The following is an 18,029-nucleotide window of genomic DNA, read 5'->3' as shown; positions in this document are numbered from 1 at the left end:
CTGCACTGGGTTGTTGTGAGGACTAAATGATATATGTAAATCCCTGGGCATATATGTGCTGTGCTAAGTTGCTTCAGTCATGTGTGACTCTTTGCAACCTATGGACACGAGCCTGCCAGGCTCTTCTGTCCATGGGATTCTCCTGGCAAGGATACTGGAGTGGGTTGCCATTCCCTCCTCGAGGGATCCTAACAACCTAGGGATGGAATCCGAATCAGTTATGTCTCCTGCATTAGCAGGCAGGTTCTTTACGTTGGTGCCACCTAGAAAGTTCTCTTATATAAATGCTCATAAAATATTATTTCATTTATTGGATATCTCCCTCCACACATTTGATTTTGTTTTAGCAAACAGTTGCTAAACACAAAAACAAATTTCAATAAATATATGCTTGTTGGAAAGTGTATGTATTTTTTTCTTGTATTAAATTACATGTACCCAGGAAGAAAAACAATTTTACATTGAATTACTTATAAAACGTTCATTATCTCCAACTTGTTTGTACATTCTTATATTCAAATTTTGACTTTTATAAAAAATTTTTAAAACTCTGTACAATCCTTTATATTTTCAAAGTATTTTCACACCTATTATGAACTCTGAGAGTTGGTGATGGACAGGGAGGCCTGGCTTGCTGCGATTCATGGGGTGGCAAAGAGTAGGACACGACTGAGCGACTGAACTGAACTGAACTGATTATGTTATTGATATTAACTTACAGGGTTGAACTGCTACTGCTAAGTCACTTCAGTCGTGTCTGACTCTGTGTGACCCCATAGACATCAGCCCACCAGGCTCTCCTGCCCCTGGGATTCTCCAGGCAAGAACATTGGAGTGGGTTGCCATTTCCTTCTCCAATGCATGAAAGTGAAAAAGTGAAAGTGAAGTCGCTCAGTCGAGTCTGACTCTGTGCGACCCTATGGACTGCAGCCTACCAGGCTCCTCCATCCATGGGATTTTCCAGGCAAGAGTACTCGAGTGGGGTGCCATTGCCTTCTCCTACAGGGGTGAAAAGAGTTTTATTTCCAATGAGAATAAGGGAAAGATTGGAACAGACAGAGTAAGAGATTGCCTAAATTACACACACTACCAGTGTAATTAAATATCCACTAATGTGTCCTTGAAACTGGGTCTAAACTCATATGCTGACTCTTTGCCTAATATTTTTTCCATCATACCAAATCTGTAAAGGACATACAGGAACAATTATTTTAAATGATTAAAAGAGAATAAATGATACTATTTCTTTTTACGTTGGGCATATACTGGGCATTCTATTTCTGCTGAATTAAACACGTAAGTTGCCTATTACAGTTCTTGGATCACTGCAGTACATGCTCAGTAAAGAGTGTGTTATTTAAATTCCTATTTTTGATAAACTTATTTTAAAGGAATGTTTTTTTTCCCGATGAGAATTTAAGGAAAAGGGTCATTATATTTAAGACAGTTTCAATTTGGGGCCTAGCAAGTCATGCTTGAAAGCTGTTTTTTTCCCCACGTGAATTATTACACTTCCTCCTGCCTGACTAGCGCAGCCTACAACCTTGCCTACCAAACTTACGACTCAAAGGCCCCAGAGGACTTTCTGTAGCCTTCCAGCCATAGCCCAAACACCCAAAGGTTCTCCCACGTGAAACCACCAAACACAACCTCCCAAGCCCAAGGTCCGCTAAGGCGAGAGCTCCCATATAAAGGGCGAATGAGAGGGCAGCGCCCCCGCTTTGCTCCCACCCCTCCCCGTCTGCAGCATCCAATCGCTTTTCTCTGTTGCGCGGTCGGCTCCTGGCATTGGCCGAGAACGGGACCCGCGCGGGACCAGTGCGCACGGGCCGAACTGGAGACTTGTCCGTCACGTGCGGCTGCCCGGCCACCCCGCCTCACAGCGCGCCTGGCTGGGCCGGGGAGGGGGCGGGGCCCGGGAGCTGCTGCGCCTGCGTTGTGGGCGTTCTCGGGCAGCAGCTGCCGCCGCCGCCGCCGCCGCCGCCGCCGCCGCCGCGTTTGGGTGTAGAATCTGGAATTCCTGCGCCTCGTTAACAATGAAGCAGAGTTCGAATGTGCCGGCTTTCCTCAGCAAGCTGTGGACGCTTGTGGAGGAAACGCACACCAACGAGTTTATCACCTGGAGTCAGGTAAGGGTGAGGGCACCGCGGCCTCCGAACCCCCTGACTAACGTCCTCCGCTCACGCTCTCTCCCGCGGGGCTGTCTCTCGCGGCCTGCGGCTCGACGCCCTCTGCGAGGGCCCGCGGCGCGGGGGCGGCGGGGTGGCGCGGGCCTCGGCGTGCGGCCTCGCGGGGGACCCCGGTATTGTTCGCGCGGGGAGCCGCGGGGGTCCCGGCCGGCGCAGAGGGCTCAGGCCGCGGTGGGGGAGGGGCGGCCCGCGCGGGGCTCCGCGGCCCGGGAGACCCCGTAACGGTCCGACAGGGGCGGCGTTCGGAACCGGCCCGGCGGAGCCAGGGCGGCCGACGAGCCCAGGGCGCGGGAGCCACGTTACTGCACACTCATCCTTCGTCCTCCCGCCCGGCTCGCGGGCTGCGGCTCGCTGGGGGCCGGGCAGCCCGGCCGGGATCTTCGACGCGGGGTTTCTGCAAGGCAGTCTTCACCTCCGCGACCTGATTCTCGTCCCTGAATACAGACACACAGCCCGCCTCGCATCTGAGATCATTGTGAGGACGGCATTGCTTATCCGTAGGTTTTAAAAATACCGTGTTATAGAAAATGACACGTTATTCTTTGACGATTCTGAGCCATTTGTGTAAACGGATTTTTTAAATGATTCTTTTAATAAAAGTGCGAATGGACAGGTGCTGAATAACATAGTGAAGAGCAAAAACGAATCACTAAATTTCACTAAACTGTTGCCGGCAGGGTAGTATATAGATGCCTTGATAAGTGGTTTGATCCCAGTTCTGCCGCTAAACAGGCTTCTTATCTCATTTGGCCCAAGTGTCTGATGGTTTACGTAGTTACTTCAAGACCCCCCTGTAGTTCCATATACTGATTCTGATTAGAATGATTATTATATAAACAGAGCGTTTGCGTTAGAATATTAAGCTATGGAATCATTTTGTGAAGGGGGGTGGAGTTCTCTTATCGTAGATACTCATCTGTTTTGGATATTATCTTGTTTTAGAGGTCTGGAAAAGAGTAAGTGAAAACTGCCTGCACAGTGCCTGACACCTGTTAGGTGCTGAGTAAATGTTGTCTTACCTCTTGCTCCCTTCTTTATTTCTTTCCTCTATTTTCAGTTTTATTAGTTACTTTCATATTGACAGAGGGCAGTATATTGAGTTTTGGCTACTCAATATACCATATTCATGCTGTCATTTGTTCATTTTCTTTATCTCTCTCTATGACTTAATTTTCCTCAAGGTCAGTATCATGAACTGGATGTTGTATTTAAAACATTTGATGAATTCTGTGCAATTGTACAAAGAAGGGGTGAAAACAGGAAGCCAGCCACCAGTATACACTTAAAAATAAACATATGTCTCATGCTTTTCATCAGTCATAAGGATTAAAAGTTGACAAGGATGGATCAGCACGGACTGCTGTTACTCAGCCTTGTGCATGGAAGACTGAACTGAGAGTCTGCCCACTCCCTGCTGACTTTATCACACCTATTTGTCTTGGATGTGCTTTGTTTTTATTGCCAAGAAATAGTACCTAAATATATTGGTAATTGGTCTTAATTAAGGCGTACGTCAGTGGCAGGTCTAATAGATTTTCATTAGTCAGAATATTTTAATAATGTTTTTTGGGGGCAGTATCAAATATGTAGAGTTTAATGCTGCTGGTACTCAGTCGCTCAGTCATGTCCGACTGTTTGTGACCCCATGGACTGCAGCCCTTCAGGCTCCTCTGTCCACTGGAATTTTCCAGGCAAGAATACTGAATCGGGTTGCCATTTCCTACTCCAGCGGATCTTCCTGATTCGACCCAGAGATCAAATCCACGTCTCCTACATTGGCAGGCAGATTCTTTACCACTACTCCACCTGGGAAGCCCCCGTAGAGTTTCATACTAATCCATGAAAGCATCATTTTATGAATTCTAAGCCAGATAAACAAGCCACTTAGAAATCATTCTTAGTTTTTCCTTTAAGTCAAAGCTTCTTTTTTAGCTACTCATTTTTTAATACATGGTGGGACAGTTAAAACAAATTCAGTGAGGGAAGGGAACAGTATCTGTGCCAAGGGACACAGTAGGTACTTAATGTTTGATGAAGCAGTGAAATCCATGGACTATGTAGTGGAAGTGGTAGGAAAGAATAAGGTAGAATGATGCTTGAAAAGAATCTTAAAAGATCATCTGGTTTAGTCTCATCATTATATAGATGAGGATTGAGACTTAGGCAGGTTAGATTATCTATAAATACAAGGCTAACCATTATTGGAGGTAGGGTTCTAATATAAATTTCTGATCTCCCACATCATTTTCCATCAATAGCACTGCAGGTAATACAAGTTGTTAGAATAGTTAGTCTTATATCAAAATGTTACTTCCACAAGTCAGTGGACAATTCTGGATTAATGCTGTCTAGGGCTAAGCTTAGGAAAGCTGTCTTACGCTCCCACAGATTTTTTAAAAACACTGTTAACAATGAAAGGTAAAACTTTAATTGAACAATGATGCTAGATGGAAAAACCAAAATAATTTACTCTCATCTTTTAAAAGTTGCTATTTATGGTTGTTTCTGGTTTCCTTCAAACTTGTTTTGCTGGACTTCTGTTGAGGTAATTTAGCATTTGTACTATCTGAGTGAAAATCATATTAAGACTTTTTAGAAATAGCAGATGTTTTGGAAACCAGGCAATCTTTTATGTAATTGTTTTCACTTGTGGAAAATAATTTACTCCTGTAGCTTGAGTATAAGGCAAGGGGAGAAAACTCTTACCAACTGCAGTTTGAAAAGTTTGGCTTAATATTCCTGAAGACTTACATAGCTTTAATTTTCCTTGAAGTTTGTAATATAACAAAAATGAAATATCCCCATTCATGTCATTAATTAAAAAATATAATATTCTCACCAATCAAAATTTTATACTGTTACAGACTCAGTAGAAGTTGTACATCCCCCAAAGTTCCTCATTGATACTTCTTTTTCCTTTCTTTTTTGTTCTTACATTTCCTATAACTTCAAAGTTTTATGTAGCTGTTTTGGCTCTGATAGGAAGTCTGTTATCAGAATCAAGGACAGAGATAGTACTGTTGGACAAATTAAAACTGTTTTAAATGTAACAGAGCCCTAAACAGAAAGCACAGGTTTAGCTTGGTAGCAACTGGGGAAACTTGATATTCAGGGACAAGAGGTTGTGGAAGCTGAATGGAAGTTCTTGCCATTGATAGTGAGGAACAGCCTTTACTGTTACTGATACATGATACTCAGTGTGTGTTGAAGTGAAGCAGTATTAGAAAAGGACAGAACTGGAGGTCATTGTTTTACCAGAGTTGTTAGCTTTGTCTCAGTTCTTCAGGTTGCTTGAGAATACCAACAAGTGATTTCCACCAAAGACTTCTTACTCATTTGTTTCCCCTTTTTGTGCCCTATGGCAGTTTCTATTTCCCTGTCCATCTCAAGTCAGCAGAAACAAATCAAGGAAATAGGAGGGAAATGAAACAAAACTAAAATTTGTCCAGTGTCTCCTACTTGTTTCGGATGAATTTGAACAATAGATCCCTAGATTTACCAATGTTATGGTATTGTTTTGACCTTCCCAGCAAACATTGTATTATTACAGTATTCTCCAGTGAAAACAAGAAAGGCCACAAATATGGCAAAATAGAGGTTAAATCCACTTTAGATGAGCCTACAGAAAAGTTGACCGATTCATTGGCAAGTACTTTTTTATTGTATAAGTAAGACAGAATGGGACTTCCCAGGTGATGCTAGTGGTGCAGAACCTGCCTGCCAATGCAGGAGACAAAAAAGACATGGGTTCAATCGCTGGGGTTCGGGGAGATCCCCTGGAGAAGGGCATGGCAACCCACTCCAGTATTCTTGCCTAGAGAATCCCATTGTCAGAGGAGCCTGGCAGGCTGCAGCCCATATAATCACAGAGTCGGACACAACTGAAGCAACTTAGCATGCACGCACACAAGAGAGAATGAGCTAGAGGCTCACAAGGAATGATTGGTAAACATTAAGAAATTATAGACTGGTTGTTTAAAAAATAATACCAATTTCTGTTTTGAAAACCATTTTAAAATAATGGAGCTGAAGTATTATTATTAAAATTATTTTGGACATTTTAAACCAAGAGTACCAATCTTAGCAGAAACCGTTATTACTACTCTTTGGAAACTTTAGGTAAGGCCTGAAGAGAGGCTACCATCCTTCCCACCCTTCTGAGATACAAGGTAAAATGTATCAGGAGAGTTCTGTGTTACAGTACTTAAACTTCACAAGTTTAAACAGCAGTAAGGTGGAATTTTTGTGTACAAAGAGCTTATTTACTAATTTTGAAGCAGAGACTGAAGGAATACCATAAACAGAGACACAGAACAATATGAGTGAGTTAGGGTTGTGTGTGTTTGAGAGAGAGAGCAGATATAAACAAGAGGCATTCATTTTTTCATTTGTTATATATAATCCAAGAGTTGAAATTATAAAAATATAATTTAGTCCACTGTGACCAAAGGCTCATCATTCAGTCACTCCCAAGTAGTAGTTGTGAATCTGTTATGACAAGACAGTGTGCCTAGGTAATAGGAATTCATTCAGTAGTGAAAAAACTAGCAGTCTTTATGGAGCTTACATTTTAATGAAGGACACTAGTAATTAAAAAGTAAGCAAACACAAATAATAATATAATTTCAGTTAGTGATAAGTAACAAAATAAAGCAGCGTAAGGAGAATGTATCAGTTTAATTAGGAGACAGAAGACACAAGTATTTTGAACAGAGGAAAGTTTAATAGGATTAACTAACTATATCAGGAGAATTAGACTAAAGAAAACTCTAAAGAATATAAGAATAGTAGTTTTAAGAAGCAGCCATCACTGGTAGGCTTAAGATCCAGTGCCCAAGTAAGAGCCCTTACCCCCGTGTTCTGAGACCTTGTTGGAGAGAGACTATCTCCATACAATGTCTCACTAAATGGCAGAGAAGTCACTGATACCACACTCATGGAACTTACTAGAAATCCATCCTTCAGAACTTGTGGGAAATATGCCTTTTAGGGCAGGGGTTGGCAGATTATGGTCTGTGAGCCAACCATCTGTTTTATAAGTAAAGTTTATTTGGAATACAGCCAAGCTCCCTGGATTTACTTATTGACCGTAGTTGCTTTCTTGTTACAGGGGCAGAGTTCTGACTTTATGACCTGCAAGCCTAAAATATTTATTACTTGAACCTTTAGGAATATGTTTATCTGTCTGTGCTCTCGAGTACCAAGGAAAGGTGTTCATGGGGAGATGTCTGGCCAGAGCTACTCCAGTTTGAAGCCTCCCGAAGGAAAGGGAGTGTTGGGGGAAGCTGGCCTTAGGGTGCTTCTGCCGCCCATGCACTGCGAGAGCTATGTGCTGGAGAACCTACACAGCAGGAACATAAGTTCACACTGGAACCAGGAGGGGAAGCCCCTCCCTCTTATAATATCTGTATAGTATCTTCTATGACAAAGCTTAACATCTTGACAAAAAATAAAGATACTTAAGACTCAGCTCCATGTTTGCAGAGCAGACACTAAAGAATGAATTTGGAGCAGTAAATTCATGACTAACCTGTAAAATGACTGGAATTTATTATATTTTAAATAGAGTGATGAGGAAAGCCTCTTTGGGGAGGTGACATTTGAGCAGAGATCTGAATGATTAGAAAGGATAGGCCAGATAGACAAAAGGGAATGGCAAATGTAAAGACCTTGGGCATGGCGTGTTCGTACAGTTGCAGAAGGCACATGTGGTTGGATTATCTTTAGATATCATGGAGAGAGAGGTAGGTAGAAGCAGATGTTATAGGGTCTTAGGACATGGTAAGGAGATTGGAAATGAAGGAACTAGATAGAAAACATAGGTTTCCTCTAAGGTATCAAAAATAGTGTGGCTGAGACTAGGATAATAGTGGAGGTGGTGAGAAACTTTTGGATATAATATCTATGTTGAAAGCAAAGTCACAGAACTTACTGATAAATTTGTCTGGAGTTGAGGGATAGAAAAGAATTAAAATGAGTCATATATATGGTCTGAGCAAAGGATAGATGATGGTACCATTTGCTGAGATGTGGAGATTCAGAGAAGTACAGGTGGGATTCTCTTTGGCCACAGTAACTTTGAGATTACAAATAGATTACTAGTATTACTTTAAGAGAGTTCTGTTTTGCTTGCATTTTACTGACCATACTCAGTCATATGGTCACACCTTATTTCAAAGTAGGTAGGGAACTGCAGTGTTGGAAAGGAGAACAACATGAATGACGTCTATACTCCAGGACCTTTGAGTGGCAGTGTTGAATAGGTTATTTCGATAATATAAAACTCTGGCAATTCCAGGTGGAGTTTGGAGGATGCGGGTGGTAAAGCCATGGGACTGGATGAGATCATTCAGCAAGATAGATGAAGATCGAAGGACCTGAAAGATAGGGTATTCCAATATTTAGAGAGTATAAAAGACAAAAGAAAAAAAAAAAAAACAACAGCAAAAGAGATTGAGAAGGAATGGTAAGAAAGGAGGAAACACAAGGAGTGAGGTCATATCAGTTAATGGAAGAAAATAGTTTCAAGAAAGAGGTGATCAATGATTTCAAATGCTGTTATGAATAGTCTTATGTATCTCTTCTGGTATATATAAGCAAACATTTCTCTAAGGTAGTTTGAAGAGTGGAATTTATGGAAAATAAGATATGAAATGTTCAACTTCAAGATCAAATTATTTTCCAAAGTCAAATCATCTTGTACTCCTATGAGCCATGCATGAGATTTTCCATTAATTTGTCCCTTCAAAACTTGATATTCTCATTTTTCTGAATTTTTATCTGTCTAGTGAGTATAAAATACTATTTCAGTGAGGTTATATTTCCCTGATAATTAATGTGTTCAAACATCTTTTCATATTTATTGGCCATCTGTGTGTCCTATTGTATGAAATGTTTGACTGTTTTTCTATTGGGTGGTTTATCTATTATTATTTATAGAAATTTCTTATAATTCTGTGTGTTTTTTGAATGTATGTGTTGCCTATGCCTTCTCCTGGTTGTGGCTTGTCTTTTTTTTTTTTTTCCCTTTATTTTGATGAATATAAGTTCTTAATTTTAGTATGATATATCTGCCTTTTTGTGGTCCACAGTTTTCATTTTTTCAAGATGTTTTTGCTTACTTACCCCGAAGAGAGAGAGATGCTTTTCCATCTCTCTTTTTTTCCCTTCTGAAAGTTTTAAAGGTTTGCATTTTGTACCTAAATCTTTAATTTACCTGGAATTGATTTTTGTTTGATCCATTTCATTGCTCTCCACATAAATATTTAGTAGTTTTAACCCCCTTATTGAATAGTTTCTTCTTCCTCTAGTGATTTGTGTTGCTACCTGTCTTACAAGCAAAATTATATGTAGATAAATTGTGTTTTTGGGGTCTAGGTTCTCTATTTTGTTCCATTGGAATGTTCCAATTTATCCTTTTTCCCATGTCATATGTCTTATTTACTGTAGCTCTGTAAAAAGTCTTGCTTTTGGGAGGGCAGCCTAGTCTTAGGAGTGTCTTGACTACTCTTGCTCTTTCATATATGTTTTAAAATCATGTTCTATTGAAAAAAATCTATTAGGAGTTTTAATTGAAATTATACTGAGAAGTATAGATCAGATTAGGGAAAATAGATATATTTATGATATTGAGTATTCCCACGAACAGGGCATATTTCTAAATTCATTTATTGCTTAATAAAGTTTTATGTTTTTTTGCAGTTAGGTCTTGTACATCTTTGTTAGACTTTATAGATGTTTTATACTCAATAAAATATAGATATTTTATAATATATAATTATATATACTACTAGGTATAGATAATATATAACATAGGTAATATATAATAGATATCTTATAATATCATTTATAATATAAATAAAGCTAAAATAAAATATAGGTATTTTATATTCAATTTATTTAAAATAAATTGAACAATTGCTGGTAATTAGAAATACAGGTAACATTTGTATATTGATAATAAACCAGTGAGCTAATCGTTTTATGATTTTGGATTCTGTAAGTGTACATCCATAGGCATCTGGATATGACAGTTTTGCTCTTTAAATTATTAGCTGCTAGAATTGAGGGGTTTTAATTTACCATATTGGTATTGATAACAAAATTAATTGGGTAATTTAGAGGGCACAGGGCATGCCAGGATGGAAACTACAGGAAAAAGTTGATGTTGGGGGAGTAGGATGATAGGTTTGAAATAGACAATAGGTTGAGAAGATTGTCTCAATTTTAAAGAACATCAAGTTCTGTAACTCAGTAAATTAAAGAACATGGTGTATAAATGTTAACGATTGATAATTCAAGGGGGAAATTTGATATGGTTCAGGGGCAGAGGCATAGATGTGATAATTATTATATGTAATAAGGTTAGTAATTAGATACACTGGTGTGGCTGAGATTGCCTAAGGAAAGAGTATAAAGGTATCATGATAAAGGATAGAAACCTAAAAAACAAACTTCCTCTTGATAGGTGGAAGACAAATGAAATACGAGAGATAGGAGACCCAATGTATAGTTTCAAAGCCATAAGAGCAGAGCATTTAAGGAGGGGAGTGTCTGTAGTCCCAAATGAAATGCTACAGAGAGGTGTAGGAAGTTGAGAACTGAAAAGAAGGTATTGAACTTGATGTTTGACGTTTTAGAAAAAAGTTTGAGTAAACTGAGAAAAACTGAAAGCAGTTTTTAGTGAGAGTAAGTAGCTGGGCCTGAATTGGAGAAGGAAGTTTTATGTAATGAATAAAAAGACAGATACGGTGTGTAAGAAGAAGTCAAAGGTAGAGAGAAAGTCCTTTTAAGATAGAGAGAGATGTATGCACTTTTAAATTTTAATAACCACTTCCTAATAACAGTGGTTATTGCTAAACTTAAAATTTTGCCAGTCTAATAAGTGAAAATCATTATTTGTTTTGTTGTACATTCTATCATGTATGAGACTCTACCTTCTTCCCTTGCTTATATTGTATTTGCCAGATATGTTATTTGGCCACCTCTATATGTAAGAAGGACTGAGAATTGTAGCATCAAACAAAACTGTGTTGTTAGTATGAAATTAGAGCATCATCCATGTTGTTGCAGGTGGCAGGATCACTTTCATTTTTTAAGGCTGAGCAGTTTCATTGTGGATAAATACGTATATGTGTGTGTGTACATATATATATACACACACGTATATATATCACAGTTTCTTTATCCATTCTTCCTTTGATGGACACTTAGGTTGTTTTTGTGAGGTTATTGTGAATAATGCTGCAGTGAACACAGGAGCACACATACCTCTTAAATGTACTGATTTCATTTCCTTTGGGTGTATACTCAGAAGGGCCCCTGGATCATATAGTAGTTCTGGTACTATGAAATATATAGTACCATTTTCCATAATGACATTACCAATTTACATTCCCACCAACAGTGCACAAGGGCTCTCTTTTCACTGCATTTCTCGCCAACACTTATTATTTTCTAAAAAAAATCTTTTTTTAGTAGTAGCCATCCTGACAAGTGTACATCACAGCAAACTGTGGAAAATTCTTAGAGATGGGGCTGCCAGACCACCTGACCTGCCTCCTGAAAACCTGTATGCAGGTCAAGAAGGAACAGTTAAACCGGACACGAAACAATGGACTGGTTCCAAATTGAGAAAGGAATACATCAAGGCTGTATGTATGTTGTCACCTTGCTTAATTAACATATATGCAGAGTACATCATGTGAAATGCTGTACATATTTCACATGATGGTGGGGTGGATGAAGCACAAGCTAGAATCAAGATTGTGGAGAGAAATATCAATAACCTCAGATATGCAAATACCACCTTTATGGCAGAAAGCAAAGAGGAATTAAAGAGCCTGTTGATGAAGGTGAAAGAAGAGAGTGAAAAAACTGGCTTAAAACTCAACATTCAAAAGACGAAGATCATGACATCTGGTCCCATCGCTTCATGGCAAATAGATGGGGAAACAATGGAAGCAGTGACAAACTTTATTTTCTTGGACTCCAAAATTACTGTGGATGGTGACTGCAGCCTTGAAATTAAAAGACGCTTGCTCCATGGAAGAAAAACAATGACAAACCTAGACAGCATATTTAAAAGCAGAGGTATTACTTTGCTTTCAAAGGTCTGTATGGTGAAAGCTATGGTTTTTCCGGTAGTCATGTATGGGTGTGAGTGCTCGACAGTGAAAAAGGCTGAGCGCTGAAGAATTGATGCCTTCAGACTGTGGTTCTGGAGAAGACTCTGGAGAGTCCCTTGGACTGCAAGGAGATCAAACCAGTTAGTCCTAAAGGAAATCAACCCTGAATATTCACTGGAAGGACTGATGCTGAAGCTCCGCTAGTTTGACTGTCTGATGAGAAGGGCCAACTCACTGGAAAAGACGCTGCTGCTGAGAAAGATTGAGGGCGGGAGGATAAGGGGGTGACAGAAGATGAGGTGGTTGGATGGTGTCACTGACTCATTGGACATGAGTTTGAGCAAGCTCTGGGAGATGGTGATGTACAGGGAGGCCTGGCATGCTGCAGTCCATGGGGTTGCAAAGAGTTGGACGTGACTGAGCAACTGAACAACATCAACAACAACAATCCGGAGAAGTATAGGATAATACCTCATTGAGGTTTTGATTTGCATTTCTCTGATAATCAGTGCGTGCTAAGTCGCTTCGGTCATGTCCGACTCTTTGTGAGTCTGTGGACTGTAACCCATCAGGCTTCTCTGTCCATGGGATTCTCTAGGCAAGAATACTGGAGTGGGTTGTCATACCCTCCTCCAGGGGATTTCCCTGTCCCAGGGATCAAACCCATGTTACTTATATCTCCTGCATTGGCAGGTGGGTTCTTTACCACTAACCTGGGGAGCCTGCTCATCAGTGATTTTGAGTATCCCACATACTTGCTGCTCTTTTGTATGTCTTCTTTGGGAAAATGTATGATCAAAATCTTTGCCTGTTTTTTAATTGGGTGTGTCTTTTTAGCGTTGCGAGAGTTCTTTTTTATGTTTTATATATTATCCTTTTATCAATGTATTTGTATTTGTAAATATTTGTACAATGGCACCCCACTCCAGTACTCTTGCCTGGAAAATCCCATGGACGGAGGAGCCTGGTGGGCTGCAGTCCATGGGGTTGATAAGAGTCAGACATGACTGAGTGACTTGACTTTCACTTTTCACTTTCATGCATTGGAGAAGGAAATGGCAACCCACTCCAGTGTTCTTGCCTGGAGAATCCCAGGGACGGGGGAGCCTGGTAGGCTGCCATCTCTGGGGTCGCACAGAGTCGGACATGACTGAAGTGACTTAGCAGTAGCAGTACTTGTAAATATTTCCACTCATTCCATTAAGTTGCCATCTTATTCTGTTGATTATTCTTTGCTGTGCAGAAGCTTTTTAGGTTGGTGAATTAGCTTGGCTGTAATAGTTATTTCACCGTGTGTGAGAATATATGTCAAATCATCATATACACCTTGTTGTTTAGTTGCTAAATCATGCCTGACTCTTTTGCGATCCCGTGGAGTATAGCCTGCCAGGCTTCTCTATCCATGGGATTCTCCAGGCAAGAGTACTGGAGTTGGTTGCCATTTCCTACTTCAGGGGATCTTCCTAACCCAGGGATTTAACCCTTGTCTCCTGCATTGGCAGGTGGATTCTTTTCCATTGAGCCACCAGGGAAGCCCACTGATGTACACCTTAAATATATACAATTTTAGTTTTAAAAATAAGAAAGTAGAGAAATCTGAAGATAGGGTAGGCAGCTAGCAGTCCCCGTGAATAAATTTTTTAATTTTTACCTTTATGACTTCTTTTTCTTTTTTTTTTATGGTGCTTTCAGAAGCTTGGTTATAAAAAGTGAGGTGGCTTTCAGTTATCAGTGAGCTTCTGTTTTTTCCTTCCAAATGGAAAGTTTATTAACTAATCCTTTTCCTCATGGTTTGAATGCTACCCTTAATTATTACTTATCAAATTCTCAGATAGATTTGTTGCTGCTTCTGTTCTCTCTAGTCTGTCCATTCAGCTATTCCAACTTTAGTATCCATCTTTAGTATCAAATTTTGTAAACACTATAATTCTATTACCTGTAAAGGATAGGATTAACATCTCTCTCTCCATTGTTTTCAGTATTTTCTTGCCTATTTGTTACATAATTGTCTTTATGAAATGAACTTTAGTGCCTAGTATTTGGTCATGGTAGCACCTCTTCATGTTGTCTCCAAAACTTTTTTTAAATTGAGACAGAATTTAATATATTGGTTAACATAAGGAGACTTGACATCTTTATAACACTATTTGAACCTCTGTAATTTTTTCTTAAAGGTCCTTTTTTTTTTTTTTTTGAAGTATTTATTTATTTGGCTGTGTCGGGTCTTAGTTGCAGCCTTGGGATCTCTCTTTGTGGTACAGATTCTGTAGTTGTGGCATGAGGGCCCAGTAGTTGACACATGCGGGCTTAGTTGCTCCTTGGCATGTGGGATCTTAGGTCCCTGTCTTGGGATCCATCCCCTGAATCGCAAGGTGAATTCCTAATCACTGGACCACCGCAGAAGTCCCAATCTTGTGTATTTTTATAATTTATTTTTAAATTCTTGAATTTTTATACTATTGGAATCTTTATTCCATTTTAGTTTAAAATTAACCATTTTTACCATTTTAACCATTTTTAAATGTACAGTTCAGTGACATTAAGTACATTCACTGGTTATGTGATCATCACTACCATCCATTTCCAGAATGTTTTTCGTTTTCCCAGAATGAAACTTTGTACTCATTGGATAATAATTTCCAATACCCTCCTTCTTAGCCCCTGGTAACCATTCTTCTTTCTGTCTCTATGAAATTGAGTACTCCAGATACCTAAGGTAAATGGAATGATACAGTATTTGTCCTCTTGTGACCAGTTTAACTCAGCATAATGTCTTCAAGGTTCATTCATACTGTGGCATGTGTCCTTCCTTTTTAAAGATGAATAATAGTCAATTGTACAATGTATGTGTGTACCACATTTTGTTAATCTGTTCGTCTCTCAGTGGACATTTGAGTTTCTTCCACCTTTTGACCATTGTGAATAATGCTACTATAAACATATGTGTACCTTTTTTGAGTCCCTGCTTTCAATTCTTTTGGATATATTGGTCATTACCAATACCAACAAAAAATGTTTAATTTTTTTGAGGAACCACCATACTGTTTTCCACAGTGGGTGCACTATTTTATATTCCCACTAGAAGTGCACAAGGGTTCCAGTTTCTCCACATCCTTACCAACAATTATTTTCTAGGTTTTTGTATTTTTTTTTTTTTAAGAGCCATTCTGATGAGTGAAATGGTATTTCATTGTGGCTTTGGTTTGTATTTCCCTGATGATTAGTGATACGAGGCATCTTTTCTGTGTTTATTGGCCATTTGTATATATTTTTTGGGAACAGTGTCTATTCAAGTCATTTGTTGTTGTTTAGTGGCTAAGTCATGTCCAACTCGTCGTGTCTATGGACTATAGCCCACCAGGCTCTTCTGGTTCATGGGATTTCCCAGGCAGAAATATTGGAGTGGATTGCATTTCCTTCTCCAGGGGGTCTTCCTGACTCAAGGATCAAACCCAAGTCTCTTGCATTGGCAGATGGATTCTTTACCACTGAGCCACCAGGGAAGCCCATTCAAGTCCTTGCCCATTCCTAATCAGGTAGTTTATTTTTGTTGTTGAGTTATAGGAGTTTTAAAAAAGTAATTGTTACGGATATTAAACCCTTGTCAGATATATGATTTGCAAATCATTTTTCTGATTTTGTGGGCTGTCCTTTCACTCTCTTAATAGTGTTCTGTACATAGAAGTTTGTATGTTTGAAATAGCCCCATTTGTCTGTTTTTGCTTTTGGTCCCTGTGCTTTTGGTGTTACCTAAGAAATTATTGCCAGATACATTGTCATGAAGCTTTTCCCTCTTGTGTTCTCTTGTGTTTTTTCTTAAGATTTTTGTAGTTTTAGCTGTCGTGTTTAAGCCTTTGATCTGTTTTGAGTTGATTTCTATATGTGGTATAAGGTGTCCGCTTCATTGTTTTGCATGTGAGGATCTAGTTTTACTGATGTTGTTTGTTGAAAAGGCTGTTCTTTCTCTGTTGAATTATCTTGGCACCCTTGTCAGAAATTCTTGGGCTGTATATATGAGGGTTTATTTCTAGGCTCTTTATTCTCTTTCATTGGTCAGTCTCTCTTTATGCCAGTACCATACTGTTTTTGGTTATTGAGGAGCAAGCTTCAAATTGTTTATTTTTATATAGAAAAATACTAGTGATTTTATTTTTTTAATTTTTATTTTAAATTAGAACATAGTTGATTAACAATGTCCTGTTAGTTTCAGGTGTACAGAAAGTGATTCAGTCATACACGTATTTATTGTTCAGATTTTTTTCCCATTTAGATTGTTGCATTGACTCAGATGGTAAAGATCTGCCTGCAGTGCATAAAGACCCGCATTTGATCCCTGGGTGGGGAAGATCCTTTGGAGAAGGGAATGGCAACCCACTCCAGGATTCTTGCCTGGAGAATGCCATGGACAGGGGAGCCTGGTGGGCTACAGTCTGTGGGGTTTCAAAGAGTTGGACACAACTGATCAACTAAGCACACACATGCATTCTTCTTCAGATTCTTTTCCCATTTAGGTTGTAATGTAATATTGAGTATAGTTCCCTGCACTATACAGTAAGTTCTTGTTGGTTATCTATTTTAAATATAGTAGTGTGTACATGTCAATCACCAAATCCCAATCTGCGCCCCCCTTACCCCTTAACCGTAAATTCATTCTCTTAAGTCTGTGAGTTTGCTTCTGTTTTAAAAGTAAGTTCATTGTACCATTTTTTTTTTTAGATTCCTCATATAACTGGTATCATATAGTATTTGTCTTTCCTTGTCTGACTTAGTATAGTAATCTCCAGGTCCATCCATGTTGCCGCAAATGGTCTTATCTCATTGTTTCAATGGCTAAGTAACAGCCATTTTATATAGGTACCACATCTTTATCCATTCATTTGTTATGGACATTTAGGTTGTTTCCATATCTTAGCTATTGTAAATAGTGCTGCAGTGAATATTACTTGCTGTTTATTTTATGTTTATTTTAGACTCTAGAAATGCTGTTAGACAAAAAGCAAATATGAGCTATTTTTTTATTCAAGTTCAGAATGGGTCATAAAGCAGCAGAGACAGCTTGCAACTCAACAACACATTTAGCCTGGGCACTGCTAACAAAGGAAATGGCATCCCACTCCAGTACTCTTGCCTGGAAAATTCCATGGATGGGGGAACCTGGTAGGCTACAGTCGATGGGGTTGCAAAGAGTTGGACATGACTGAGCGAATTCACTTTCTTTATATAGTTCTTTTGGAGAAGGAAATGGCAGCCCACTCCAGTGTTCTTGCCTGGAGAATCCCATGGACTGAGGGGCCTGATGGGCTGTGGTCTGTGGGGTTGCAGAATCGGACATGGCTAAGCAACTAACACACACGCACATACAGTGCAGTGGTGGTTCAAGAACTTTTGTAAAGGAGACGAGAGCTTTGAAGGTGAGGAGCGTAGTGGCTGGCCATTCGAAGTTGACAGTGACCAATTGAGAGCCATCATCAAAGTTGATCCTCTTACAGCCACACAAGAAATTGTCAAAGGACTCCACACAGGATCATCTGTGTGGTCGTTCGGCATTTGAAGCAAATTGGAACGGTGAGAAAGCTTGATAAGTGGGTGCTTCATGAGCTGACCACAAATCAAAAAAATCATCATTTTAAAGTATTGTTTTCTTTTATCCTAAGCAACAGCAGTGAACCATTTCTTGATCAGATTATGAGGTGCAACAAAAAGTGGTTTTTAT

The 18,029-nt window shown here is 39.4% G+C and overlaps 1 protein-coding gene across 2 annotated transcripts in view; it reads left to right on the top strand.

The window, feature by feature from the left end:
- Nucleotides 1-1,932: 1,932 nt before the first annotated feature.
- HSF2 (heat shock transcription factor 2) overlaps nt 1,933-18,029 on the top strand; it is a 39,820-nt gene continuing 23,723 nt past the window's right edge. Inside the window, exon 1 of one of the 2 annotated variants that reach the window (XM_027551097.1) lies at nt 1,933-2,129. In XM_027551097.1, the coding sequence (XP_027406898.1) occupies nt 2,037-2,129 (93 nt within the window). In that variant the 5' untranslated portion in view covers nt 1,933-2,036. The remainder of the gene's footprint in view (nt 2,130-18,029) is intronic. The other variant, XM_027551096.1, reaches the window with a different exon arrangement.

Source organism: Bos indicus x Bos taurus, chromosome 9 (genome assembly GCF_003369695.1).
Source record: "Bos indicus x Bos taurus breed Angus x Brahman F1 hybrid chromosome 9, Bos_hybrid_MaternalHap_v2.0, whole genome shotgun sequence".
NCBI lineage: Eukaryota > Metazoa > Chordata > Mammalia > Artiodactyla > Bovidae > Bos > Bos indicus x Bos taurus.
The sequence above is the reverse complement of the archived record's forward strand: the minus strand, read 5'-3'. Positions and strand labels throughout refer to the sequence as shown.